This window comes from Leptodactylus fuscus, chromosome 5, assembly GCF_031893055.1.
Source record: "Leptodactylus fuscus isolate aLepFus1 chromosome 5, aLepFus1.hap2, whole genome shotgun sequence".
NCBI lineage: Eukaryota > Metazoa > Chordata > Amphibia > Anura > Leptodactylidae > Leptodactylus > Leptodactylus fuscus.
Genome location: NC_134269.1, coordinates 23,763,333 through 23,788,583, shown reverse-complemented (window position 1 = coordinate 23,788,583; position 25,251 = coordinate 23,763,333). Strand labels below are relative to the sequence as shown.

General features: G+C 47.8%; 1 protein-coding gene and 40 non-coding genes across 41 annotated transcripts in view; all 41 read right to left on the bottom strand.

Moving 5' to 3' along the window:
- Positions 1 to 28: 28 nt before the first annotated feature.
- Positions 29 to 101, bottom strand: TRNAR-ACG (transfer RNA arginine (anticodon ACG)). Its single transcript has one exon. It is a non-coding gene; the product is annotated as a tRNA-Arg (tRNA).
- Positions 102 to 812: 711 nt separating this feature from the next.
- Positions 813 to 885, bottom strand: TRNAR-ACG (transfer RNA arginine (anticodon ACG)). Its single transcript has one exon. It is a non-coding gene; the product is annotated as a tRNA-Arg (tRNA).
- Positions 886 to 1,229: 344 nt separating this feature from the next.
- On the bottom strand, positions 1,230 to 1,301 carry TRNAH-GUG (transfer RNA histidin (anticodon GUG)). Its single transcript has one exon. It is a non-coding gene; the product is annotated as a tRNA-His (tRNA).
- An 8-nt stretch (positions 1,302 to 1,309) lies between these two features.
- TRNAR-ACG (transfer RNA arginine (anticodon ACG)) lies at positions 1,310 to 1,382 on the bottom strand. Its single transcript has one exon. It is a non-coding gene; the product is annotated as a tRNA-Arg (tRNA).
- A 344-nt stretch (positions 1,383 to 1,726) lies between these two features.
- On the bottom strand, positions 1,727 to 1,798 carry TRNAH-GUG (transfer RNA histidin (anticodon GUG)). Its single transcript has one exon. It is a non-coding gene; the product is annotated as a tRNA-His (tRNA).
- An 8-nt stretch (positions 1,799 to 1,806) lies between these two features.
- Positions 1,807 to 1,879, bottom strand: TRNAR-ACG (transfer RNA arginine (anticodon ACG)). Its single transcript has one exon. It is a non-coding gene; the product is annotated as a tRNA-Arg (tRNA).
- Positions 1,880 to 2,590: 711 nt separating this feature from the next.
- Positions 2,591 to 2,663, bottom strand: TRNAS-ACU (transfer RNA serine (anticodon ACU)). Its single transcript has one exon. It is a non-coding gene; the product is annotated as a tRNA-Ser (tRNA).
- Positions 2,664 to 3,007: 344 nt separating this feature from the next.
- On the bottom strand, positions 3,008 to 3,079 carry TRNAH-GUG (transfer RNA histidin (anticodon GUG)). Its single transcript has one exon. It is a non-coding gene; the product is annotated as a tRNA-His (tRNA).
- An 8-nt stretch (positions 3,080 to 3,087) lies between these two features.
- Positions 3,088 to 3,160, bottom strand: TRNAR-ACG (transfer RNA arginine (anticodon ACG)). The gene has a single exon. It is a non-coding gene; the product is annotated as a tRNA-Arg (tRNA).
- Positions 3,161 to 3,792: 632 nt separating this feature from the next.
- Positions 3,793 to 3,864, bottom strand: TRNAH-GUG (transfer RNA histidin (anticodon GUG)). The gene has a single exon. It is a non-coding gene; the product is annotated as a tRNA-His (tRNA).
- Positions 3,865 to 4,369: 505 nt separating this feature from the next.
- Positions 4,370 to 4,442, bottom strand: TRNAR-ACG (transfer RNA arginine (anticodon ACG)). Its single transcript has one exon. It is a non-coding gene; the product is annotated as a tRNA-Arg (tRNA).
- Positions 4,443 to 4,786: 344 nt separating this feature from the next.
- Positions 4,787 to 4,858, bottom strand: TRNAH-GUG (transfer RNA histidin (anticodon GUG)). Its single transcript has one exon. It is a non-coding gene; the product is annotated as a tRNA-His (tRNA).
- Positions 4,859 to 4,866: 8 nt separating this feature from the next.
- On the bottom strand, positions 4,867 to 4,939 carry TRNAC-ACA (transfer RNA cysteine (anticodon ACA)). The gene has a single exon. It is a non-coding gene; the product is annotated as a tRNA-Cys (tRNA).
- Positions 4,940 to 5,650: 711 nt separating this feature from the next.
- TRNAR-ACG (transfer RNA arginine (anticodon ACG)) lies at positions 5,651 to 5,723 on the bottom strand. Its single transcript has one exon. It is a non-coding gene; the product is annotated as a tRNA-Arg (tRNA).
- A 344-nt stretch (positions 5,724 to 6,067) lies between these two features.
- On the bottom strand, positions 6,068 to 6,139 carry TRNAH-GUG (transfer RNA histidin (anticodon GUG)). The gene has a single exon. It is a non-coding gene; the product is annotated as a tRNA-His (tRNA).
- An 8-nt stretch (positions 6,140 to 6,147) lies between these two features.
- Positions 6,148 to 6,220, bottom strand: TRNAR-ACG (transfer RNA arginine (anticodon ACG)). Its single transcript has one exon. It is a non-coding gene; the product is annotated as a tRNA-Arg (tRNA).
- Positions 6,221 to 7,428: 1,208 nt separating this feature from the next.
- TRNAC-ACA (transfer RNA cysteine (anticodon ACA)) lies at positions 7,429 to 7,501 on the bottom strand. The gene has a single exon. It is a non-coding gene; the product is annotated as a tRNA-Cys (tRNA).
- Positions 7,502 to 8,212: 711 nt separating this feature from the next.
- Positions 8,213 to 8,285, bottom strand: TRNAR-ACG (transfer RNA arginine (anticodon ACG)). The gene has a single exon. It is a non-coding gene; the product is annotated as a tRNA-Arg (tRNA).
- A 344-nt stretch (positions 8,286 to 8,629) lies between these two features.
- TRNAH-GUG (transfer RNA histidin (anticodon GUG)) lies at positions 8,630 to 8,701 on the bottom strand. Its single transcript has one exon. It is a non-coding gene; the product is annotated as a tRNA-His (tRNA).
- An 8-nt stretch (positions 8,702 to 8,709) lies between these two features.
- TRNAR-ACG (transfer RNA arginine (anticodon ACG)) lies at positions 8,710 to 8,782 on the bottom strand. The gene has a single exon. It is a non-coding gene; the product is annotated as a tRNA-Arg (tRNA).
- A 711-nt stretch (positions 8,783 to 9,493) lies between these two features.
- TRNAR-ACG (transfer RNA arginine (anticodon ACG)) lies at positions 9,494 to 9,566 on the bottom strand. Its single transcript has one exon. It is a non-coding gene; the product is annotated as a tRNA-Arg (tRNA).
- Positions 9,567 to 9,990: 424 nt separating this feature from the next.
- TRNAR-ACG (transfer RNA arginine (anticodon ACG)) lies at positions 9,991 to 10,063 on the bottom strand. The gene has a single exon. It is a non-coding gene; the product is annotated as a tRNA-Arg (tRNA).
- Positions 10,064 to 10,774: 711 nt separating this feature from the next.
- On the bottom strand, positions 10,775 to 10,847 carry TRNAR-ACG (transfer RNA arginine (anticodon ACG)). The gene has a single exon. It is a non-coding gene; the product is annotated as a tRNA-Arg (tRNA).
- Positions 10,848 to 11,271: 424 nt separating this feature from the next.
- On the bottom strand, positions 11,272 to 11,344 carry TRNAR-ACG (transfer RNA arginine (anticodon ACG)). The gene has a single exon. It is a non-coding gene; the product is annotated as a tRNA-Arg (tRNA).
- A 711-nt stretch (positions 11,345 to 12,055) lies between these two features.
- Positions 12,056 to 12,128, bottom strand: TRNAR-ACG (transfer RNA arginine (anticodon ACG)). The gene has a single exon. It is a non-coding gene; the product is annotated as a tRNA-Arg (tRNA).
- Positions 12,129 to 12,472: 344 nt separating this feature from the next.
- TRNAH-GUG (transfer RNA histidin (anticodon GUG)) lies at positions 12,473 to 12,544 on the bottom strand. Its single transcript has one exon. It is a non-coding gene; the product is annotated as a tRNA-His (tRNA).
- An 8-nt stretch (positions 12,545 to 12,552) lies between these two features.
- Positions 12,553 to 12,625, bottom strand: TRNAR-ACG (transfer RNA arginine (anticodon ACG)). The gene has a single exon. It is a non-coding gene; the product is annotated as a tRNA-Arg (tRNA).
- Positions 12,626 to 13,336: 711 nt separating this feature from the next.
- TRNAR-ACG (transfer RNA arginine (anticodon ACG)) lies at positions 13,337 to 13,409 on the bottom strand. The gene has a single exon. It is a non-coding gene; the product is annotated as a tRNA-Arg (tRNA).
- A 424-nt stretch (positions 13,410 to 13,833) lies between these two features.
- On the bottom strand, positions 13,834 to 13,906 carry TRNAR-ACG (transfer RNA arginine (anticodon ACG)). Its single transcript has one exon. It is a non-coding gene; the product is annotated as a tRNA-Arg (tRNA).
- A 711-nt stretch (positions 13,907 to 14,617) lies between these two features.
- TRNAR-ACG (transfer RNA arginine (anticodon ACG)) lies at positions 14,618 to 14,690 on the bottom strand. The gene has a single exon. It is a non-coding gene; the product is annotated as a tRNA-Arg (tRNA).
- Positions 14,691 to 15,034: 344 nt separating this feature from the next.
- Positions 15,035 to 15,106, bottom strand: TRNAH-GUG (transfer RNA histidin (anticodon GUG)). Its single transcript has one exon. It is a non-coding gene; the product is annotated as a tRNA-His (tRNA).
- Positions 15,107 to 15,114: 8 nt separating this feature from the next.
- Positions 15,115 to 15,187, bottom strand: TRNAR-ACG (transfer RNA arginine (anticodon ACG)). Its single transcript has one exon. It is a non-coding gene; the product is annotated as a tRNA-Arg (tRNA).
- Positions 15,188 to 15,898: 711 nt separating this feature from the next.
- On the bottom strand, positions 15,899 to 15,971 carry TRNAR-ACG (transfer RNA arginine (anticodon ACG)). Its single transcript has one exon. It is a non-coding gene; the product is annotated as a tRNA-Arg (tRNA).
- A 344-nt stretch (positions 15,972 to 16,315) lies between these two features.
- Positions 16,316 to 16,387, bottom strand: TRNAH-GUG (transfer RNA histidin (anticodon GUG)). Its single transcript has one exon. It is a non-coding gene; the product is annotated as a tRNA-His (tRNA).
- An 8-nt stretch (positions 16,388 to 16,395) lies between these two features.
- TRNAR-ACG (transfer RNA arginine (anticodon ACG)) lies at positions 16,396 to 16,468 on the bottom strand. Its single transcript has one exon. It is a non-coding gene; the product is annotated as a tRNA-Arg (tRNA).
- Positions 16,469 to 17,178: 710 nt separating this feature from the next.
- Positions 17,179 to 17,251, bottom strand: TRNAR-ACG (transfer RNA arginine (anticodon ACG)). The gene has a single exon. It is a non-coding gene; the product is annotated as a tRNA-Arg (tRNA).
- Positions 17,252 to 17,675: 424 nt separating this feature from the next.
- TRNAR-ACG (transfer RNA arginine (anticodon ACG)) lies at positions 17,676 to 17,748 on the bottom strand. The gene has a single exon. It is a non-coding gene; the product is annotated as a tRNA-Arg (tRNA).
- A 1,390-nt stretch (positions 17,749 to 19,138) lies between these two features.
- Positions 19,139 to 19,210, bottom strand: TRNAH-GUG (transfer RNA histidin (anticodon GUG)). The gene has a single exon. It is a non-coding gene; the product is annotated as a tRNA-His (tRNA).
- Positions 19,211 to 19,218: 8 nt separating this feature from the next.
- Positions 19,219 to 19,291, bottom strand: TRNAR-ACG (transfer RNA arginine (anticodon ACG)). Its single transcript has one exon. It is a non-coding gene; the product is annotated as a tRNA-Arg (tRNA).
- Positions 19,292 to 19,711: 420 nt separating this feature from the next.
- TRNAC-ACA (transfer RNA cysteine (anticodon ACA)) lies at positions 19,712 to 19,784 on the bottom strand. Its single transcript has one exon. It is a non-coding gene; the product is annotated as a tRNA-Cys (tRNA).
- A 4,000-nt stretch (positions 19,785 to 23,784) lies between these two features.
- The window catches only part of LOC142202719 (uncharacterized), a 31,767-nt gene continuing 30,300 nt past the window's right edge, over positions 23,785 to 25,251 (bottom strand). Inside the window, exon 13 of the mRNA XM_075272995.1 lies at positions 23,785 to 25,069. Within this exon, the coding sequence (XP_075129096.1) occupies positions 24,799 to 25,069 (271 nt within the window). The 3' untranslated portion in view covers positions 23,785 to 24,798. The remainder of the gene's footprint in view (positions 25,070 to 25,251) is intronic.

Genomic DNA, 25,251 nt, shown 5'->3' with positions numbered 1-25,251 from the left:
AACCACTATACGATCACGGCAACACTCCCGAGCCAGGTAGGAGTCGAACCTACAATCTTCTGATCCGTAGTCAGACGCGTTATCCATTGCGCCACTGGCCCTGCTGAAGCTGCGGCTGGTAACCCTGCCTCTCAGTTCTGAACCGCTGTAAGACCTGAAACAAGGTACCCTTGCCATAAGTGCCTTCCATTTCTTGGAAAGCAAATGGAAACCGGCCAGAGTCTAGATATATTCATACCATCTGGAATTCACGTGAGGTTTCTTTTTGTCTCACTACACTTTTTTACAACAGGCGGATCCACCACGTTTCAGATAGGAGCCATCCAAAGCAAAGGGAAGATAAAATCAGGCAGGAGATGAAATTTCTTGTCTACTTCCTGCAAATCCAAGAAGATTCTTCAACCTTGGGGAAGACCAGTCGGTCACCTCTCAGAAGCCAACCTCTCAGCGTAGCTCCAAGGAGAGATAGGCTCAGGTCACCTCAATCAGACAATCTTTTCCCACTTGTGAATCGGAGCCTCCATAGTCGAGATGTGGCTGCTTTTGTCAATGGGTAAATGAGCTTTTTGGATCAACCATGGAGTAGCCGCTTAGCTCTTTGGAGCAAGAGCGAGGCCCTCGTTGACCAAACCCCACCAGGACCTTGGCAACAAACCCACAAGGGGAAAACACACCCTTTGAAACAGGCGGATATGCTGAGTTCCGGTGACAGACTCCCTTTAACAATGAAAATGCCGTGACCCGGATTCAAACCGGGGTAGCTGCGGCCACAACGCAGAGTACTAACCACTATACGATCACGGCAACGCTGCCGAGCCAGGTAGGAGTCGAACCTACAATCTTCTGATCCGTAGTCAGACGCGTTATCCATTGCGCCACTGGCCCTGCCGAGTCAGCCTCCGCTAATCCTGCCCCACATTTCTTAAGCCCTGGAAAACCTGCAACAGGGTGAAATGGCCACAAGTGCCTTCCATTTCTTGCCAACCGAATGAGAACCAGCCAGAAACTAAACATCTTCATACGATGATCCAGAACTCGTGTCAGGCTTCTATCTGTCTCACAACACATTTTTACAAGAGGCGAAACCATGACTTTGCTGCCAGGGGCCATCGAAGGCAAGGAGAAGACGAAATCACGCTGGAGATGACATTTCTTGTCTATTTCCTGCAAATCCAAAAACTTTCTTCCACCTTGGGAAAGAACCGTTCAAAACGGAAGCAAAGAAAAGATGCCGTGACCCGGATTCGAACCGGGGTTGCTGCGGCCACAACGCAGAGTACTAACCACTATACGATCACGGCAACACTCCCGAGCCAGGTAGGAGTCGAACCTACAATCTTCTGATCCGTAGTCAGACGCGTTATCCATTGCGCCACTGGCCCTGCCGAGTCAGCCTCCGCTAATCCTGCCCTACATTTCTTAAGCCCTGGAAAACCTGCAACAGGGTGAAATGGCCACAAGTGCCTTCCATTTCTTGCCAACCGAATGAGAACCAGCCAGAAACTAAACATCTTCATACGATGATCCGGAACTCGTGTCAGGCTTCTATCTGTCTCACAACACATTTTTACAACAGGCGAAACCATGACTTTGCAGCCAGGGGCCATCGAAGGCAAGGAGAAGACGAAATCACGCTGGAGATGACATTTCTTGTCTATTTCCTGCAAATCCAAAAACTTTCTTCCACATTGGGAAAGAACCGTTCAAAACGGAAGCAAAGAAAAGATGCCGTGACCCGGATTCGAACCGGGGTTGCTGCGGCCACAACGCAGAGTACTAACCACTATACGATCACGGCAACACTCCCGAACCAGGTAGGAGTCGAACCTACAATCTTCTGATCCGTAGTCAGACGCGTTATCCATTGCGCCACTGGCCCTGCTGAAGCTGCGGCTGGTAACCCTGCCTCTCAGTTCTGAACAGCTGTAAGACCTGAAACAAGGTACCCTTGCCATAAGTGCCTTCCATTTCTTGGAAAGCAAATGGAAACCGGCCAGAGTCTAGGTATATTCATACCATCTGGAATTCACGTGAGGTTTCTTTTTGTCTCACTACACTTTTTTACAACAGGCGGATCCACCACGTTTCAGATAGGAGCCATCCAAAGCAAAGGGAAGATAAAATCAGGCAGGAGATGAAATTTCTTGTCTACTTCCTGCAAATCCAAGAAGATTCTTCAACCTTGGGGAAGACCAGTCGGTCACCTCTCAGAAGCCAACCTCTCAGCGTAGCTCCAAGGAGAGATAGGCTCAGGTCACCTCAATCAGACAATCTTTTCCCACTTGTGAATCGGAGCCTCCATAGTCGAGATGTGGCTGCTTTTGTCAATGGGTAAATGAGCTTTTTGGATCAACCATGGAGTTGCCGCTTAGCTCTTTGGAGCAAGAGCGAGGCCCTCGTTGACCAAACCCCACCAGGACCTTGGCAACAAACCCACAAGGGGAAAACACACCCTTTGAAACAGGCGGATATGCTGAGTTCCGGTGACAGACTCCCTTTAACAATGAAAATGCCGTGACCCGGATTCAAACCGGGGTTACTGCGGCCATAACGCAGAGTACTAACCATTATACGATCACAGCAACGCTGCCGAGCCAGGTAGGAGTCGAACCTACAAACTTCTGATCAGTAGTCAGACGCGTTATCCATTGCGCCACTGGCCCTGCCGAGTCAGTCTCCGCTAATCCTGCCCCACATTTCTTAAGCCCTGGAAAACCTGCAACAGGGTGAAATGGCCACAAGTGCCTTCCATTTCTTTCCAACCGAATGAGAACCAGCCAGAAACTAAACATCTTCATATGATGATCCAGAACTCGTGTCAGGCTTCTATCTGTCTCATAACATATTTTTACAACAGGCGAAACCATGACTTTGCAGCCAGGGGCCATCGAAGGCAAGGAGAAGACGAAATCACGCTGGAGATGACATTTCTTGTCTATTTCCTGCAAATCCAAAAACTTTCTTCCACCTTGGGAAAGAACCATTCAAAACGGAAGCAAAGAAAAGATGCCGTGACCCGGATTCGAACCAGGGTTGCTGCGGCCACAACGCAGAGTACTAACCACTATACGATCACGGCAACACTCCCGAGCCAGGTAGGAGTCGAACCTACAATCTTCTGATCCGTAGTCAGACGCGTTATCCATTGCGCCACTGGCCCTGCTGAAGCTGCGGCTGGTAACCCTGCCTCTCAGTTCTGAACCGCTGTAAGACCTGAAACAAGGTACCCTTGCCATAAGTGCCTTTCATTTCTTGGAAAGCAAATGGAAACCGGCCAGAGACTAGGTATATTCATACCATCTGGAATTCATGTGAGGTTTCTTTTTGTCTCACTACACGTTTTTTACAACAGGCGGATCCACCACGTTTCAGATAGGAGCCATCCAAAGCAAAGGGAAGATAAAATCAGGCGGGAGATGAAATTTCTTGTCTACTTCCTGCAAATCCAAGAAGATTCTTCAACCTTGGGGAAGAGCAGTCGGTCACCTCTCAGAAGCCAACCTCTCAGCCTACCTCCAAGGAGAGATAGGCTCAGGTCACCTCAATCAGACAATCTTTTCCCACTTGTGAATCGGAGCCTCCATAGCCGAGATGTGGCTGCTTTTATCAATGTGTAAATGAGCTTTTTGGATCAACCATGGAGTTGCCGCTTAGCTCTTTGGAGCAAGAGCGAGGCCCTCGTTGACCAAACCCCACCAGGACCTTGGCATCAAACCCACAAGGGGAAAACACACCCTTTGAAACAGGCGGATATGCTGCGTTCCGGTGACAGACTCCCTTTAACAATGAAAATGCCGTGACCCGGATTCGAACCGGGGTTGCTGCGGCCACAACACAGAGTACTAACCACTATACGATCACGGCAATGCTGCCGAGCCAGGTAGGAGTCGAACTTACAATCTTCTGATCCGTAATCAGACGCGTTATCCATTGCGACACTGGCCCTGCCGAGTCAGCCTCCGCTAATCCTGCCCCACATTTCTTAAGCCCTGGAAAACCTGCAACAGGGTGAAATGGCCACAAGTGCCTTCCATTTCTTGCCAACCGAATGAGAACCAGCCAGAAACTAAACATCTTCATACGATGTTCCGGAACTCGTGTCAGGCTTCTATCTGTCTCACAACACATTTTTACAACAGGCGAAACCATGACTTTGCAGCCAGGGGCCATCGAAGGCAAGGAGAAGACGAAATCACGCTGGAGATGACATTTCTTGTCTATTTCCTGCAAATCCAAAAACTTTCTTCCACCTTGGGAAAGAACCGTTCAAAACGGAAGCAAAGAAAAGATGCCGTGACCCGGATTCGAACCGGGGTTGCTGCGGCCACAACGCAAAGTACTAACCAATATACGATCACGGAAACACTCCCGAGCCAGGTAGGAGTCGAACCTACAATCTTCTGATCCGTAGTCAGACGCGTTATCCATTGCGCCACTGGCCCTGCTGAGTCAGCCTCTGCTAATCCTGCCCCACATTTCTTAAGCCCTGGAAAACCTGCAACAGGGTGAAATGGCCACAAGTGCCTTCCATTTCTTGCCAACCGAATGAGAACCAGCCAGAAACTAAACATCTTCATATGATGATCCGGAACTCGTGTCAGGCTTCTATCTGTCTCACAACACATTTTTACAAGAGGCGAAACCATGACTTTGCAGCCAGGGGCCATCGAAGGCAAGGAGAAGACGAAATCACGCTGGAGATGACATTTCTTGTCTATTTCCTGCAAATCCAAAAACTTTCTTCCACATTGGGAAAGAACCGTTCAAAACGGAAGCAAAGAAAGCATGCCGTGACCCGGATTCGAACCGGGGTTGCTGCGGCCACAACGCAGAGTACTAACCACTATACGATCACGGCTACACTCCCGAGCCAGGTAGGAGTCGAACCTACAATCTTCTGATCTGTAGTCAGACGCGTTATCCAATGCGCCACTGGCCCTGCTGAAGCCGTGGCTGGTAACCCTGCCTCTCAGTTCTGAACCGCTGTAAGACCTGAAACAAGGTACCCTTGCCATAAGTGCCTTCCATTTCTTGGAAAGCAAATGGAAACCGGCCAGAGACTAGGTATATTCATACCATCTGGAATTCATGTGAGGTTTCTTTTTGTCTCACTACACTTTTTTACAACAGGCGGATCCACCACGTTTCAGATAGGAGCCATCCAAAGCAAAGGGAAGATAAAATCAGGCGGGAGATGAAATTTCTTGTCTACTTCCTGCAAATCCAAGAAGATTCTTCAACCTTGGGGAAGAGCAGTCGGTCACCTCTCAGAAGCCAACCTCTCAGCGTAGCTCCAAGGAGAGATAGGCTCAGGTCACCTCAATCAGACAATCTTTTCCCACTTGTGAATCGGAGCCTCCATAGCCGAGTTGTGGCTGCTTTTGTCAATGTGTAAATGAGCTTTTTGGATCAACCATGGAGTTGCCGCTTAGCTCTTTGGAGCAAGAGCGAGGCCCTCGTTGACCAAACCCCACCAGGACCTTGGCAACAAACCCACAAGGGGAAAACACACCCTTTGAAACAGGCGGATATGCTGAGTTTCGGTGACAGACTCCCTTTAACAATGAAAATGCCATGACCCGGATTCAAACCGGGGTAGCTGCGGCCACAACGCAGAGTACTAACCACTATATGATCACGGCAACGCTGCCGAGCCAGGTAGGAGTCGAACCTACAATCTTCTGATCCGTAGTCAGACGCGTTATCCATTGCGCCACTGGCCCTGCCGAGTCAGTCTCTGCTTATCCTGCCCCACATTTCTTAAGCCCTGGAAAACCTGCAACAGGGTGAAATGGCCACAAGTGCCTTCCATTTCTTGCCAACCGAATGAGAACCAGCCAGAAACTAAACATCTTCATACGATGATCCGGAACTCGTGTCAGGCTTCTATCTGTCTCACAACACATTTTTACAAGAGGCGAAACCATGACTTTGCTGCCACGGGCCCTCATAGGCAAGGAGAAGACGAAATCACGCTGGAGATGACATTTCTTGTCTATTTCCTGCAAATCCAAAAACTTTCTTCCACCTTGGGAAAGAACCGTTCAAAACGGAAGCAAAGAAAAGATGCCGTGACCCGGATTCGAACCGGGGTTGCTGCGGCCACAACGCAGAGTACTAACCACTATACGATCACGGCAACACTCCCGAGCAAGGTAGGAGTCGAACCTACAATCTTCTGATCCGTAGTCAGATGCGTTATCCATTGCGCCACTGGCCCTGCTGAAGCCGCGGCTGGTAACCCTGCCTCTCAGTTCTGAACCGCTGTAAGACCTGAAACAAGGTACCCTTGCCATAAGTGCCTTCCATTTCTTGGAAAGCAAATGGAAACCGGCCAGAGACTAGGTATATTCATACCATCTGGAATTCATGTGGGGTTTCTTTTTGTCTCACTACACTTTTTTACAACAGGCGGATCCACCACGTTTCAGATAGGAGCCATCCAAAGCAAAGGGAAGATAAAATCAGGCGGGAGATGAAATTTCTTGTCTACTTCCTGCAAATCCAAGAAGATTCTTCAACCTTGGGGAAGAGCAGTCGGTCACCTCTCAGAAGCCAACCTCTCAGCGTAGCTCCAAGGAGAGATAGGCTCAGGTCACCTCAATCAGACAATCTTTTCCCACTTGTGAATCGGAGCCTCCATAGCCGAGATGTGGCTGCTTTTGTCAATGTGTAAATGAGCTTTTTGGATCAACCATGGAGTTGCCGCTTAGCTCTTTGGAGCAAGAGCGAGGCCCTCGTTGACCAAACCCCACCAGGACCTTGGCAACAAACCCACAAGGGGAAAACACACCCTTTGAAACAGGCGGATATGCTGAGTTCCGGTGACAGACTCCCTTTAACAATGAAAATGCCGTGACCCGGATTAGAACCGGGGTTGCTGCGGCCACAACGCAGAGTACTAACCACTATACGATCACAGCAACGCTGCCGAGCCAGGTAGCAGTCAAACCTACAATCTTCTGATCCGTAGTCAGATGCGTTATCCATTGAGCCACTGGCCCTGCCGAGTCAGCCTCCGCTAATCCTGCCCCACATTTCTTAAGCCCTGGAAAACCTGCAACAGGGTGAAATGGCCATAAGTGCCTTCCATTTCTTGCCAACCGAATGAGAACCAGCCAGAAACTAAACATCTTCATACGATGATCCGGAACCCGTGTCAGGCTTCTATCTGTCTCACAACACATTTTTACAACAGGCGAAACCATGACTTTGCAGCCAGGGGCCATCGAAGGCAAGGAGAAGACGAAATCACGCTGGAGATGACATTTCTTGTCTATTTCCTGCAAATCCAAAAACTTTCTTCCACCTTGGGAAAGAACCGTTCAAAACGGAAGCAAAGAAAAGATACTGTGACCCGGATTCGAACCAGGGTTGCTGCGGCCACAACGCAGAGTACTAACCACTATACGATCACGGCAACACTCCCGAGTCAGGTAGGAGTCGAACCTACAATCTTCTGATCTGTAGTCAGATGCGTTATCCAATGCGCCACTGGCCCCGCTGAAGCCGCGGCTGGTAACCCTGCCTCTCAGTTCTGAACCGCTGTAAGACCTGAAACAAGGTACCCTTGCCATAAGTGCCTTCCATTTCTTGGAAAGCAAATGGAAACCGGCCAGAGACTAGGTATATTCATACCATCTGGAATTCATGTGAGGTTTCTTTTTGTCTCACTACACTTTTTTACAACAGGCGGATCCACCACGTTTCAGATAGGAGCCATCCAAAGCAAAGGGAAGATAAAATCAGGCGGGAGATGAAATTTCTTGTCTACTTCCTGCAAATCCAAGAAGATTCTTCAACCTTGGGGAAGAGCAGTCGGTCACCTCTCAGAAGCCAACCTCTCAGCGTAGCTCCAAGGAGAGATAGGCTCAGGTCACCTCAATCAGACAATCTTTTCCCACTTGTGAATCGGAGCCTCCATAGCCGAGATGTGGCTGCTTTTGTCAATGTGTAAATGAGCTTTTTGGATCAACCATGGAGTTGCCGCTTAGCTCTTTGGAGCAAGAGCGAGGCCCTCGTTGACCAAACCCCACCAGGACCTTGGCAACAAACCCACAAGGGGAAAACACACCCTTTGAAACAGGCGGATATGCTGAGTTTCGGTGACAGACTCCCTTTAACAATGAAAATGCCATGACCCGGATTCAAACCGGGGTAGCTGCGGCCACAACGCAGAGTACTAACCACTATACGATCACGGCAACGCTGCCGAGCCAGGTAGGAGTCGAACCTACAATCTTCTGATCCGTAGTCAGACGCGTTATCCATTGCGCCACTGGCCCTGCCGAGTCAGTCTCTGCTTATCCTGCCCTACATTTCTTAAGCCCTGGAAAACCTGCAACAGGGTGAAATGGCCACAAGTGCCTTCCATTTCTTGCCAACCGAATGAGAACCAGCCAGAAACTAAACATCTTCATACGATGATCCGGAACTCGTGTCAGGCTTCTATCTGTCTCACAACACATTTTTACAAGAGGCGAAACCATGACTTTGCTGCCAGGGGCCATCGAAGGCAAGGAGAAGACGAAATCACGCTGGAGATGACATTTCTTGTCTATTTCCTGCAAATCCAAAAACTTTCTTCCACCTTGGGAAAGAACCGTTCAAAACGGAAGCAAAGAAAAGATGCCGTGACCCGGATTCGAACCGGGGTTGCTGCGGCCACAACGCAGAGTACTAACCACTATACGATCACGGCAACACTCCCGAGCCAGGTAGGAGTCGAACCTACAATCTTCTGATCCGTAGTCAGATGCGTTATCCATTGCGCCACTGGCCCTGCTGAAGCCGTGGCTGGTAACCCTGCCTCTCAGTTCTGAACCGCTGTAAGACCTGAAACAAGGTACCCTTGCCATAAGTGCCTTCCATTTCTTGGAAAGCAAATGGAAACCGGCCAGAGACTAGGTATATTCATACCATCTGGAATTCATGTGGGGTTTCTTTTTGTCTCACTACACTTTTTTACAACAGGCGGATCCACCACGTTTCAGATAGGAGCCATCCAAAGCAAAGGGAAGATAAAATCAGGCAGGAGATGAAATTTCTTGTCTACTTCCTGCAAATCCAAGAAGATTCTTCAACCTTGGGGAAGATCAGTCGGTCACCTCTCAGAAGCCAACCTCTCAGCGTAGCTCCAAGGAGAGATAGGCTCAGGTCACCTCAATCAGACAATCTTTTCCCACTTGTGAATCGGAGCCTCCATAGCCGAGATGTGGCTGCTTTTGTCAATGTGTAAATGAGCTTTTTGGATCAACCATGGAGTTGCCGCTTAGCTCTTTGGAGCAAGAGCGAGGCCCTCGTTGATCAAACCCCACCAGGACCTTGGCAACAAACCCACAAGGGGAAAACACACCCTTTGAAACAGGCGGATATGCTGAGTTCCGGTGACAGACTCCCTTTAACAATGAAAATGCCGTGACCCGGGTTCAAACCGGGGTAGCTGCGGCCACAACGCAGAGTACTAACCACTATACGATCACGGCAACGCTGCCGAGCCAGGTAGGAGTCGAACCTACAATTTTCTGATCCGTAGTCAGACGCGTTATCCATTGCGCCACTGGCCCTGCCGAGTCAGCCTCCGCTAATCCTGCCCTACATTTCTTAAGCCCTGGAAAACCTGCAACAGGGTGAAATGGCCACAAGTGCCTTCCATTTCTTGCCAACCGAATGAGAACCAGCCAGAAACTAAACATCTTCATACGATGATCCGGAACTCGTGTCAGGCTTCTATCTGTCTCACAACACATTTTTACAACAGGCGAAACCATGACTTTGCAGCCAGGGGCCATCGAAGGCAAGGAGAAGACGAAATCACGCTGGAGATGACATTTCTTGTCTATTTCCTGCAAATCCAAAAACTTTCTTCCACATTGGGAAAGAACCGTTCAAAACGGAAGCAAAGAAAAGATGCCAGGACCCGGATTCGAACAGGGGTTGCTGCGGCCACAACGCAGAGTACTAACCACTATATGATCACGGCAACACTCCCGAGCCAGGTAGGAGTCGAACCTACAATCTTCTGATCCGTAGTCAGACACGTTATCCATTGCGCCACTGGCCCTGCTGAAGCTGTGGCTGGTAACCCTGCCTCTCAGTTCTGAACCGCTGTAAGACCTGAAACAAGGTACCCTTGCCATAAGTGCCTTCCATTTCTTGGAAAGCAAATGGAAACCGGCCAGAGACTAGGTATATTCATACCATCTGGAATTCACGTGAGGTTTCTTTTTGTCTCACTACACTTTTTTACAACAGGCGGATCCACCACGTTTCAGATAGGAGCCATCCAAAGCAAAGGGAAGATAAAATCAGGCAGGAGATGAAATTTCTTGTCTACTTCCTGCAAATCCAAGAAGATTCTTCAACCTTGGGGAAGACCAGTCGGTCACCTCTCAGAAGCCAACCTCTCAGCGTAGCTCCAAGGAGAGATAGGCTCAGGTCACCTCAATCAGACAATCTTTTCCCACTTGTGAATCGGAGCCTCCATAGCCGAGATGTGGCTGCTTTTGTCAATGTGTAAATGAGCTTTTTGGATCAACCATGGAGTTGCCGCTTAGCTCTTTGGAGCAAGAGCGAGGCCCTCGTTGATCAAACCCCACCAGGACCTTGGCAACAAACCCACAAGGGGAAAACACACCCTTTGAAACAGGCGGATATGCTGAGTTCCGGTGACAGACTCCCTTTAACAATGAAAATGCCGTGACCCGGGTTCAAACCGGGGTAGCTGCGGCCACAACGCAGAGTACTAACCACTATACGATCACGGCAACGCTGCCGAGCCAGGTAGGAGTCGAACCTACAATTTTCTGATCCGTAGTCAGACGCGTTATCCATTGCGCCACTGGCCCTGCCGAGTCAGCCTCCGCTAATCCTGCCCTACATTTCTTAAGCCCTGGAAAACCTGCAACAGGGTGAAATGGCCACAAGTGCCTTCCATTTCTTGCCAACCGAATGAGAACCAGCCAGAAACTAAACATCTTCATACGATGATCCGGAACTCGTGTCAGGCTTCTATCTGTCTCACAACACATTTTTACAACAGGCGAAACCATGACTTTGCAGCCAGGGGCCATCGAAGGCAAGGAGAAGACGAAATCACGCTGGAGATGACATTTCTTGTCTATTTCCTGCAAATCCAAAAACTTTCTTCCACATTGGGAAAGAACCGTTCAAAACGGAAGCAAAGAAAAGATGCCGTGACCCGGATTCGAACAGGGGTTGCTGCGGCCACAACGCAGAGTACTAACCACTATACGATCACGGCAACACTCCCGAGCCAGGTAGGAGTCGAACCTACAATCTTCTGATCCGTAGTCAGACGCGTTATCCATTGCGCCACTGGCCCTGCTGAAGCTGCGGCTGGTAACCCTGCCTCTCAGTTCTGAACAGCTGTAAGACCTGAAACAAGGTACCCTTGCCATAAGTGCCTTCCATTTCTTGGAAAGCAAATGGAAACCGGCCAGAGTCTAGATATATTCATACCATCTGGAATTCACGTGAGGTTTCTTTTTGTCTCACTACACTTTTTTACAACAGGCGGATCCACCACGTTTCAGATAGGAGCCATCCAAAGCAAAGGGAAGATAAAATCAGGCGGGAGATGAAATTTCTTGTCTACTTCCTGCAAATCCAAGAAGATTCTTCAACCTTGGGGAAGACCAGTCGGTCACCTCTCAGAAGCCAACCTCTCAGCGTAGCTCCAAGGAGAGATAGGCTCAGGTCACCTCAATCAGACAATCTTTTCCCACTTGTGAATCGGAGCCTCCATAGTCGAGATGTGGCTGCTTTTGTCAATGGGTAAATGAGCTTTTTGGATCAACCATGGAGTTGCCGCTTAGCTCTTTGGAGCAAGAGCGAGGCCCTCGTTGACCAAACCCCACCAGGACCTTGGCAACAAACCCACAAGGGGAAAACACACCCTTTGAAACAGGCGGATATGCTGAGTTCCGGTGACAGACTCCCTTTAACAATGAAAATGCCGTGACCCGGATTCAAAACGGGGTAGCTGCGGCCACAACGCAGAGTACTAACCACTATACGATCACGGCAACGCTGCCGAGCCAGGTAGGAGTCGAACCTACAATCTTCTGATCCGTAGTCAGACGCGTTATCCATTGCGCCACTGGCCCTGCCGAGTCAGCCTCCGCTAATCCTGCCCCACATTTCTTAAGCCCTGGAAAACCTGCAACAGGGTGAAATGGCCACAAGTGCCTTCCATTTCTTGCCAACCGAATGAGAACCAGCCAGAAACTAAACATCTTCATACGATGATCCGGAACTCGTGTCAGGCTTCTATCTGTCTCACAACACATTTTTACAAGAGGCGAAACCATGACTTTGCTGCCAGGGGCCATCGAAGGCAAGGAGAAGACGAAATCACGCTGGAGATGACATTTTTTGTCTATTTCCTGCAAATCCAAAAACTTTCTTCCACCTTGGGAAAGAACCGTTCAAAACGGAAGCAAAGAAAAGATGCCGTGACCCGGATTCGAACCGGGGTTGCTGCGGCCACAACGCAGAGTACTAACCACTATACGATCACGGCAACACTCCCGAGCCAGGTAGGAGTCGAACCTACAATCTTCTGATCCGTAGTCAGACGCGTTATCCATTGCGCCACTGGCCCTGCTGAAGCCGTGGCCGGTAACCCTGCCTCTTAGTTCTGAACCGCTGTAAGACCTGAAATAAGGTACCCTTGCCATAAGTGCCTTCCATTTCTTGGAAAGCAAATGGAAACCGGCCAGAGACTAGGTATATTCATACCATCTGGAATTCATGTGAGGTTTCTTTTTGTCTCACTACACTTTTTTACAACAGGCGGATCCACCACGTTTCAGATAGGAGCCATCCAAAGCAAAGGGAAGATAAAATCAGGCGGGAGATGAAATTTCTTGTCTACTTCCTGCAAATCCAAGAAGATTCTTCAACCTTGGGGAAGAGCAGTCGGTCACCTCTCAGAAGCCAACCTCTCAGCGTAGCTCCAAGGAGAGATAGGCTCAGGTCACCTCAATCAGACAATCTTTTCCCACTTGTGAATCGGAGCCTCCATAGCCGAGATGTGGCTGCTTTTGTCAATGTGTAAATGAGCTTTTTGGATCAACCATGGAGTTGCCGCTTAGCTCTTTGGAGCAAGAGCGAGGCCCTCGTTGACCAAACCCCACCAGGACCTTGGCAACAAACCCACAAGGGGAAAACACACCCTTTGAAACAGGCGGATATGCTGAGTTCCGGTGACAGACTCCCTTTAACAATGAAAATGCCATGACCCGGATTCAAACCGGGGTAACTGCGGTCACAACGCAGAGTACTAACCACTATACGATCACAGCAGCGCTGCCGAGCCAGGTAGGAGTCGAACCTACAATCTTCTGATCCGTAGTCAGACGCGTTATCCATTGCGCCACTGGCCCTGCCGAGTCAGCCTCCGCTAATCCTGCCCCACATTTCTTAAGCCCTGGAAAACCTGCAACAGGGTGAAATGGCCACAAGTGCCTTCCATTTCTTGCCAACCGAATGAGAACCAGCCAGAAACTAAACATCTTCATATGATGATCCGGAACTCGTGTCAGGCTTCTATCTGTCTCACAACACATTTTTACAACAGGCGAAACCATTACTTTGCAGCCAGGGGCCATCGAAGGCAAGGAGAAGACTAAATCACGCTGGAGATGACATTTCTTGTCTATTTCCTGCAAATCCAAAAACTTTCTTCTACATTGGGAAAGAACCGTTCAAAACGGAAGCAAAGAAAAGATGCCGTGACCCGGATTCGAACAGGGGTTGCTGCGGCCACAACGCAGAGTACTAACCACTATACGATCATGGCAACACTCCCGAACCAGGTAGGAGTCGAACCTACAATCTTCTGATCCGTAGTCAGACGCGTTATCCATTGCGCCACTGGCCCTGCTGAAGCTGCGGCTGGTAACCCTGCCTCTCAGTTCTGAACAGCTGTAAGACCTGAAACAAGGTACCCTTGCCATAAGTGCCTTCCATTTCTTGGAAAGCAAATGGAAACCGGCCAGAGTCTAGGTATATTCATACCATCTGGAATTCACGTGAGGTTTCTTTTTGTCTCACTACACTTTTTTACAACAGGCGGATCCACCACGTTTCAGATAGGAGCCATCCAAAGCAAAGGGAAGATAAAATCAGGCAGGAGATGAAATTTCTTGTCTACTTCCTGCAAATCCAAGAAGATTCTTCAACCTTGGGGAAGACCAGTCGGTCACCTCTCAGAAGCCAACCTCTCAGCGTAGCTCCAAGGAGAGATAGGCTCAGGTCACCTCAATCAGACAATCTTTTCCCACTTGTGAATCGGAGCCTCCATAGTCGAGATGTGGCTGCTTTTGTCAATGGGTAAATGAGCTTTTTGGATCAACCATGGAGTTGCCGCTTAGCTCTTTGGAGCAAGAGCGAGGCCCTCGTTGACCAAACCCCACCAGGACCTTGGCAACAAACCCACAAGGGGAAAACACACCCTTTGAAACAGGCGGATATGCTGAGTTCCGGTGACAGACTCCCTTTAACAATGAAAATGCCGTGACCCGGATTCAAACCGGGGTAGCTGCGGCCACAACGCAGAGTACTAACCACTATACGATCACGGCAACGCTGCCGAGCCAGGTAGGAGTCGAACCTACAATCTTCTGATCCGTAGTCAGACGCGTTATCCATTGCGCCACTGGCCCTGCCGAGTCAGCCTCCGCTAATCCTGCCCCACATTTCTTAAGCCCTGGAAAACCTGCAACAGGGTGAAATGGCCACAAGTGCCTTCCATTTCTTGCCAACCGAATGAGAACCAGCCAGAAACTAAACATCTTCATACGATGATCCGGAACTCGTGTCAGGCTTCTATCTGTCTCACAACACATTTTTACAAGAGGCGAAACCATGACTTTGCTGCCAGGGGCCATCGAAGGCAAGGAGAAGACGAAATCACGCTGGAGATGACATTTCTTGTCTATTTCCTGCAAATCCAAAAACTTTCTTCCACCTTGGGAAAGAACCGTTCAAAACGGAAGCAAAGAAAAGATGCCGTGACCCGGATTTGAACCGGGGTTGCTGCGGCCACAACGCAGAGTACTAACCACTATACGATCACGGCAACACTCCCGAGCCAGGTAGGAGTCGAACCTACAATCTTCTGATCCGTAGTCAAACGCGTTATCCATTGCGCCACTGGCCCTGCTGAAGCCGTGGCCGGTAACCCTGCCTCTTAGTTCTGAACCGCTGTAAGACCTGAAATAAGGTACCCTTGCCATAAGTGCCTTCCATTTCTTGGAAAGCAAATGGAAACCGGCCAGAGACTAGGTATATTCATACCATCTGGAATTCATGTGAGGTTTCTTTTTGTCTCACTACACTTTTTTACAACAGGCGGATCCACCACGTTTCAGATAGGAGCCATCCAAAGCAAAGGGAAGATAAAATCAGGCGGGAGATGAAATTTCTTGTCTACTTCCTGCAAATCCAAGAAGATTCTTCAACCTTGGGGAAGAGCAGTCGGTCACCTCTCAGAAGCCAACCTCTCAGCCTAGCTCCAAGGAGAGATAGGCTCAGGTAACCTCAATCAGACAATCTTTTCCCACTTGTGAATCGGAGCCTCCATAGCCGAGATGTGGCTGCTTTTGTCAATGTGTAAATGAGCTTTTTGGATCAACCATGGAGTTGCCGCTTAGCTCTTTGGAGCAAGAGCGAGGCCCTCGTTGACCAAACCCCACCAGGACCTTGGCAACAAACCCACAAGGGGAAAACACACCCTTTGAAACAGGCGGATATGCTGAGTTCCGGTGACAGACTCCCTTTAACAATGAAAATGCCATGACCCGGATTCAAACCGGGGTAACTGCGGTCACAACGCAGAGTACTAACCACTATACGATCACAGCAGCGCTGCCGAGCCAGGTAGGAGTCGAACCTACAATCTTCTGATCCGTAGTCAGACGCGTTATCCATTGCGCCACTGGCCCTGCCGAGTCAGCCTCCGCTAATCCTGCCCCACATTTCTTAAGCCCTGGAAAACCTGCAACAGGGTGAAATGGCCACAAGTGCCTTCCATTTCTTGCCAACCGAATGAGAACCAGCCAGAAACTAAACATCTTCATATGATGATCCGGAACTCGTGTCAGGCTTCTATCTGTCTCACAACACATTTTTACAACAGGCGAAACCATGACTTTGCAGCCAGGGGCCATCGAAGGCAAGGAGAAGACGAAATCACGCTGGAGATGACATTTCTTGTCTATTTCCTGCAAATCCAAAAACTTTCTTCCACCTTGGGAAAGAACCGTTCAAAACGGAAGCAAAGAAAAGATGCCGTGACCCGGATTTGAACCGGGGTTGCTGCGGCCACAACGCAGAGTACTAACCACTATACGATCACGGCTACACTCCCGAGCCAAGTAGGAGTCGAACCTACAATCTTCTGATCCGTAGTCAGACGCGTTATCCAATGCGCCACTGGCCCTGCTGAAGCCGCGGCTGGTAACCCTGCCTCTCAGTTCTGAACCGCTGTAAGACCTGAAACAAGGTACCCTTGCCATAAGTGCCTTCCATTTCCTGGAAAGCAAATGGAACCGGCCAGAGACTAGGTATATTCATACCATCTGGAATTCATGTGAGGTTTCTTTTTGTCTCACTACACTTTTTTACAACAGGCGGATCCACCACATTTCAGATAGGAGCCATCCAAAGCAAAGGGAAGATAAAATCAGGCAGGAGATGAAATTTCTTGTCTACTTCCTGCAAATCCAAGAAGATTCTTCAACCTTGGGGAAGACCAGTCGGTCACCTCTCAGAAGCCAACCTCTCAGCGTAGCTCCAAGGAGAGATAGGCTCAGGTCACCTCAATCAGACAATCTTTTCCCACTTGTGAATCGGAGCCTCCATAGCCGAGATGTGGCTGCTTTTGTCAATGAGTAAATGAGCTTTTTGGATCAACCATGGAGTTGCCGCTTAGCTCTTTGGAGCAAGAGCGAGGCCCTCGTTGACCAAACCCCACCAGGACCTTGGCAACAAACCCACAAGGGGAAAACACACCCTTTGAAACAGGCAGATATGCTGAGTTCCGGTGACAGACTCCCTTTAACAATGAAAATGCCGTGACCCGGATTCAAACCGGGGTAGCTGCGGCCACAACGCAGAGTACTAACCACTATACGATCTTGGCAACACTGCCGAACCAGGTAGGAGTTTAACCTACAAACTTCTGATCCGTAGTCAGACGCGTTATCCATTGCGCCACTGGCCCTGCCGAGTCAGCCTCCGCTAATCCTGCCCTACATTTCTTAAGCCCTGGAAAACCTGCAACAGGGTGAAATGGCCACAAGTGCCTTCCATTTCTTGCCAACCGAATGAGAACCAGCCAGAAACTAAACATCTTCATACGATGATCCGGAACTCGTGTCAGGCTTCTATCTGTCTCACAACACATTTTTACAACAGGCGAAACCATGACTTTGCAGCCAGGGGCCATCGAAGGCAAGGAGAAGACGAAATCACGCTGGAGATGACATTTCTTGTCTATTTCCTGCAAATCCAAAAACTTTCTTCCACCTTGGGAAAGAACCGTTCAAAACGGAAGCAAAGAAAAGATGCCAGGACCCGGATTCGAACCGGGGTTGCTGCGGCCACAACGCAGAGTACTAACCACTATACGATCACGGAAACACTCCCGAGCCAGGTAGGAGTCGAACCTACAATCTTCTGATCCGTAGTCAGACGCGTTATCCATTGCGCCACTGGCCCTGCTGAAGCCGCGGCTGGTAACCCTGCCTCTCAGTTCTGAACCGCTGTAAGACCTGAAACAAGGTACCCTTGCCATAAGTGCCTTCCATTTCTTGGAAAGCAAATGGAAACCGGCCAGAGACTAGGTATATTCATACCATCTGGAATTCATGTGAGGTTTCTTTTTGTCTCACTACACTTTTTTACAACAGGCGGATCCACCACGTTTCAGATAGGAGCCATCCAAAGCAAAGGGAAGATAAAATCAGGCGGGAGATGAAATTTCTTGTCTACTTTCTGCAAATCCAAGAAGATTCTTCAACCTTGGGGAAGACCAGTCGGTCACCTCTCAGAAGCCAACCTCTCAGCGTAGCTCCAAGGAGAGATAGGCTCAGGTCACCTCAATCAGACAATCTTTTCCCACTTGTGAATCGGAGCCTCCATAGCCGAGGTGTGGCTGCTTTTGTCAATGTGTAAATGAGCTTTTTGGATCAACCATGGAGTTGCCGCTTAGCTCTTTGGAGCAAGAGCGAGGCCCTCGTTGACCAAACCCCACCAGGACCTTGGCAACAAACCCACAAGGGGAAAACACACCCTTTGAAACAGGCGGATATGCTGAGTTCCGGTGACAGACTCCCTTTAACAATGAAAATGCCGTGACCCGGATTCGATCAGGGGTTGCTGCGGCCACAACGCAGAGTACTAACCACTATACGATCACGGCAACGCGTTATACTACGCATCCGTAGTCAGACGCGTTATCCATTGCGCCACTGGCCCTGCTGAAGCCGAGGCTGGTAACCCTGCCTCTCAGTTCTGAACCGCTGTAAGACCTGAAACAAGGTACCCTTGCCATAAGTGCCTTCCATTTCTTGGAAAGCAAATGGAAACCGGCCAGAGACTAGGTATATTCATACCATCTGGAATTCATGTGAGGTTTCTTTTTGTCTCACTACACTTTTTTACAACAGGCGGATCCACCACGTTTCAGATAGGAGCCATCCAAAGCAAAGGGAAGATAAAATCAGGTGGGAGATGAAATTTCTTGTCTACTTCCTGCAAATCCAAGAAGATTCTTCAACCTTGGGGAAGAGCAGTCGGTCACCTCTCAGAAGCCAACCTCTCAGCCTAGCTCCAAGGAGAGATAGGCTCAGGTCACCTCAATCAGACAATCTTTTCCCACTTGTGAATCGGAGCCTCCATAGCCGAGATGTGGCTGCTTTTATCAATGTGTAAATGAGCTTTTTGGATCAACCATGGAGTTGCCGCTTAGCTCTTTGGAGCAAGAGCGAGGCCCTCGTTGACCAAACCCCACCAGGACCTTGGCATCAAACCCACAAGGGGAAAACACACCCTTTGAAACAGGCGGATATGCTGCGTTCCGCTGACAGACTCCCTTTAACAATGAAAATGCCGTGACCCGGATTTGAACCGGGGTTGCTGCGGCCACAACGCAGAGTACTAACCACTACACGATCACGGCAACGCTGCTGAGCCAGGTAGGAGTCGAACCTACAATCTTCTGATCCGTAGTCAGACGCGTTATCCATTGCGACACTGGCCCTGCCGAGTCAGCCTCCGCTAATCCTGCCCCACATTTCTTAAGCCCTGGAAAACCTGCAACAGGGTGAAATGGCCACAAGTTCCATTTCTTGCCAACCGAATGAGAACCAGCCAGAAACTAAACATCTTCATACGATGTTCCGGAACTCGTGTCAGGCTTCTATCTGTCTCACAACACATTTTTACAACAGGCGAAACCATGACTTTGCAGCCAGGGGCCATCGAAGGCAAGGAGAAGACGAAACCACGCTGGAGATGACATTTCTTGTCTATTTCCTGCAAATCCAAAAACTTTCTTCCACCTTGGGAAAGAACCGTTCAAAACGGAAGCAAAGAAAAGATGCCGGGATCCGGATTCGAACCGGGGTTGCTGCAGCCACAACGCAGAGTACTAACCACTATACGATCACGGCAACACTCCCGAGCCAGGTAGGAGTCGAACCTACAATCTTCTGATCTGTAGTCAGACGCATTATCCATTGCGCCACTGGCCCTGCTGAAGCCGTGGCTGGTAACCCTGCCTCTCAGTTCTGAACCGCTGTAAGACCTGAAACAAGGTACCCTTGCCATAAGTGCCTTCCATTTCTTGGAAAGCAAATGGAAACCGGTCAGAGACTAGGTATATTCATACCATCTGGAATTCATGTGAGGTTTCTTTTTGTCTCACTACACTTTTTTACAACAGGCGGATCCACCACGTTGCAGATAGGAGCCATCCAAAGCAAAGGGAAGATAAAATCAGGCGGGAGATGAAATTTCTTGTCTACTTCCTGCAAATCCAAGAAGATTCTTCAACCATGGGGAAGAGCAGTCGGTCACCTCTCAGAAGCCAACCTCTCAGCCTAGCTCCAAGGAGAGATAGGTTCAGGTCACCTCAATCAGACAATCTTTTCCCACTTGTGAATTGGAGCCTCCATAGCCGAGATGTGGCTGGTACGCAGTACACTCCTGTAGTTCTATGGAGTACAGAGCGTACTTCACATGCTCGCGTAAGCGACCACAAAAAATGGCCGCGGGCATGTGCACTTGGCTCTGCCTGCGCCCTGATGACAGAGCCGACTGCGCAGTCGTACAACTGTGATCCCAGCACAGGAAGAAGAAGATAGAGAGGCCATTGCTGACGAAGATGGAGGCGGCACTGGAGATAGTTCTCTCGCAGCCTTGGGGACGTCTCCAGTGCTGTTTCAGCGCTTGGGCCCATCCCCAGTGCTGTGAGAGAACTCATTTGCATACCAACGAGAAACGGATTTTTAACTGAATGGCGGGGCGAAGAAAACATGTAACGGTTGGAGAACAATAGCCTCTCTTAAAGAGGACCTTTCATCAGATTGGGCACAGGCAGTTCTATATACTGCTGGAATGCCGACAGTGAGCTGAAATCGGCTTTCCCGATATGTGCCCCGGGTAAAGTGCTATCGGTCCCGGTACAGTAGCGCTTTACAGTCGAAAGGACGTTTCTGACAGTCAGTCAGGAATGTCCTTCTACAGAGCAGCGCCTATAGCGCTGTACAATGTGAGTGGGGAGGAACGCCCCCTCCTCTCCTGATAATACTCGTCTATGGATGAGCACTGTGCGCAGAGGGAGGGGGCATTCCTCCCCACTCACACTGTACAGCGTGATAGGCGCTGCTGTGAAGGACGTACCTGACTGACTGCCAGAAACGCCCTTCTGACTGTAAAGCCCTACGGTATGGGACTGATAGCACTTTACCCGGACATAGATCGGGAAAGCCGATATTGCGCTGAATTCAGCACACTGTCGGCTTTCCAGCAGTTTATAGAACTGCCTGTGCCCAATCTGATGAAAGGTCCTCTTTAAGGCTATTCCAACGTGTCAACTAGAAAAAAAAAAATTAATAGTAGCATCCCTTTAATGGGGTCCATGTGTTTTCTGTGCAGAGAGATAAGTACTTCATGAACTACTTTCCTCTCCAAATGACTCGTGCAGAGACCGCTCGAAAAACACACGGACCCCATTATAGTGTATGGGGTCCCTTTGCTTTCCATGCTCACCACTTGTCAATGCATTCGGCATTCCATTTGGGGGGTTTCCCATGCGGATTCCCTGAACGGAATACCGAACGCAGATGTGAACTAGACCTAAGCAAGTAAGATCCCAAAAGAAATATCAAAGTCAACTTAAAAAATTCATTGAGTTTCATCGTCTGATGCTGCAAATATGAGTACTAGAGACACACACATTCTTGACAATATGTAAAGAATAACTTATAATTTTTTTTTATTATTTACACATACTACATTTTAGTGAATACTATATATATATATATATATATATATATATATATATATATATATATATATATAGTATGTATATATATATATATATATATATATATATATATACTATATATATATATATATATTATATATATATATATATATATATAACCCCTTAGCGACCATCAATACGCCTTTTTCGGATACATACTCCATTTTGTCATATAAGTATTGGAGCCCAGCTCGGGAGTTCCATGTCACGTCTAGCTGGTACTTGTCTCTGTACTCACATCCAGGTACCTGCTCTTAATGTCCAGGATCATTAAAGCTGTGATCCTGAGTCTTTAACCCTTTTTATGCCTTGATGACATTTAAATTGTCTTAGAGGAAGGGGGCGCCATCTGTCTGGCATTGGCACTTCCACAAATGCAATCATAAGGTGATGATGCTATTACAGATCAGTTGGTAATACGTTGACTGTCCATTTTGTATTGACAGTGTAATACAGTGCGCTACATGAGCAGTGCAATGTATTACGTAAGTGATTAAAATATCACAAGATCCTGATCCCTAGGGGAACTAAAATAGTGTAAAAAAAATTAAATAAAGTTTAATACAAAAAAAAAAACAAGTTACAATGGTAAAATGAAAAAATACAAATATTGGATATTGCTTCATCCATAGAGACCCGACCAATCTTATTAATATTATAAAGGTGAAAGTTTGTGAGTTTGGATGTTTGTGGGTTTGTGTGTTTGGATGTTTGGATGTTTAGATGTTTGTTCCTCAATCACGCAAAACCCGCTCGACCGATTTGGCTGAAATTTTCCACAAACATAGTCACTACACTCGATTGCGCAATAGGCTACTTTTCGTCACAATAGCGCACATACGTTTTTCCCAGGACCCCCACAAAACCCAAACTCACATCACTATCTCTGCAATCTCACACACTTTGGACCATAGCAAGCCACAAAATTCATATTACCCTCTACAGCAGAGGTCAGCATGCCAAGAGTGGCACTCCTGCCATATTTCACTGGCACACCAGCAGCACAGGACCTGCAAGAGTTAAATGAAGTCCGAGTCTCTTCAGTGGGCTGCTAGAGCTGAGGCATAAGGCCACTCCCCTTTGAGAGGGGTGTAGGAAACTCAGGGGGTGGAGCTTAATCGCTCAGGTCTGTGCCTGCTATAGTGGTCTGCATCCTGCAAAGATTCCCTGAGGAGGAGAGGAAGCTGCTAGCAAAGTGACACTGAAAAACACACAGGTACATAGGATTACTGTTCTCATTAATGTCAGGCATTTGGGGTTATTAGTTTAGTCTTAGTAACTCCATGTGCCTCACATTAATAGGAATAAACCCCATCATGCCCCTCATATTAACCCCTGTGTGCCTCACATTAATAGGAATAAACCCCATCATGTCCCTCATATTAACCCCTGTGTGCCTCACATTAATAGGAATAAACCCCATCATGTCCCTCATATTAACCCCTGTGTGCCTCACATTAATAGGAATAAACCCCATCATGTCCCTCATATTAACCCCTGTGTGCCTCATATAAAGGTTACTACTATGTGAGACATATGGAGGTAATAATAAAAGACCTCAATAATGAAGATACTTAATTATTACCTCCAAGTCTCTCACATATCAGTAACTCTTACACAAGGGTTAATGTCAGGGACATGATGGGGTTAATTGCTATTAATAAGAGGCGCATGGAGTTAGTAAACTGTCATGCACAGGGCCAGACTTTATGTTGCTTGCTCAAGAGTATCCTGTGCCCAAAATGTACATGTACTGTCGGAAAATAACAAATCATACAATGTCGTATATCCAAGTATATTCACTTGAAATCCCTCTGTCCCAAAGACACAATGTACAGTTTATACCAACACCGTATAGCAGCTGAAATACAAATTACATTCATCACAAAAGTCTCACGTATTCTCAGAATTACAGCGAAAACAAGATTCAAAGTTACATTTCATATCCCATACCTTATACACAATATGAAAACCTTACCCGCGCCTGTATATACCCACTTTCACAATCACCACAGACGAAGTCGCGGGTACCAGCTAGTACAATATATTATTCATCCACAAAGTGAGCACCGTATAAAACGACCTCAAAGACTCAAATGCCTAAATTGCTGGGAAGGGGGGGGGGGGGGTTCTCCATCCATCACCAAAAAATTTATAAAAGCAATCCCCAAAATGTCACCAATAAATACTTCAGGTCACCCCACACAAAAAAAAGCCCTCACACAATTCTATTGGTAGGAAAATGGTAAAAAGACAATGGTAGAATGGATGTCTTTTTTAATTTCCTCCCAGAAAGAGTTAATTATAAATGTATCAATAAGATATAAGTAATCAAAACCGGTGGCATTGAATATTACGACTTGTCCTGCAAAAAACAAGCCCTCTTAAAGTTACACTGACAGTGTAACTTTAAGGGGGTTTGTTTTTTGCAGGACTGGTTAATAAAGTTATTGCTCTCGACAGAAAAACATAAACAATGACTTGGCCATTAAGAAGTTAGTTATGATTCTCAAGTAAAACCAACAGGACAGATTTATGTGCTATGGTTGCCACTAAATGTTGTCTTTTGTTCTCTATCACAGTCCAAACTATTTGTATAGTTGGTATAATATATTCACTTCCAACCGAGAGGTCAACCTTACTGAATGGTCTCTGTCAAACAGCGTCCATCTCAAGGTGTATGAGGATCCATGAGCTACAGAGTCCGCGTGGACTTAATGTCCTGCCAACCCTAAGTTTTACAAGTACAGTGCATTCGTACATGGTTTGCATTAGGCCCACCTAAGCCCAGTGGGCACTGCCCGATGCCAATGTTTGCCTGATGATGACATCAGTCCTATTGCTAACCCTCATTTATAGGGCTGACAATTCCTTCAGCAGCATATAGTCAGAGCTCAGAACCATCCAAGCTTGGCAGTTGTATGAAATGAATCCGAACACTCCAAGACAAGCAGGTGAGACATCCAACATAGAGTATGCAGATGATATTACATGCATGGAAAAATGAGATCTTCTGTAGTCCACAGTTTGAGCCATCCATAACCCAGTTCTAATACATGTTTCATACAGGCATTCCTTTAGTAATGTCCCCTTCAAAACCTATTATGGCCACCCATTGCAGTTGTCTAGTGTTTCCATAAACTTCAGAAATAACTCCTCATTATGAAATTGTTGAGAAATTACATTTCAGTCCATATGCTGTCGGCAAGAGAATTACTTCAAGAGAGCAAGTAAGGTCCATCAAAGGCACAAACTGTGAATTGAGAGTCCTCCATATTTTCATTCTCCTGTTCGTCGATTAGCTCCGCAAATGGTTTGTATCCATCTGTTACAGAAGCTGTCGGGTACGCTGTTGGGTACTCTTCGGTGGTCATGTTGAAGAGAACTAGACACTGGGTATCATCATCTTGAAGCAATTCACTAGATGGCCGGGTAAACTCCTCTACATCTTGTTTCATGAAGTTTGTATCTTTTTTTGATGATCCCCACCTAAGGAAAATAGGAAAATTGTGATAGAGGATACAAAATATAGAATGTTTGGAAGCCAGACCACAAAGCCACTTGATAGATCAGTCAACATTTCGTCTTGGTTCAAAAAATACCAAAAAGGTAGATGCTACATGACCAGCTATGAAAAAGAATTTTGCTTCAGCGTCACTGAACACCCAACT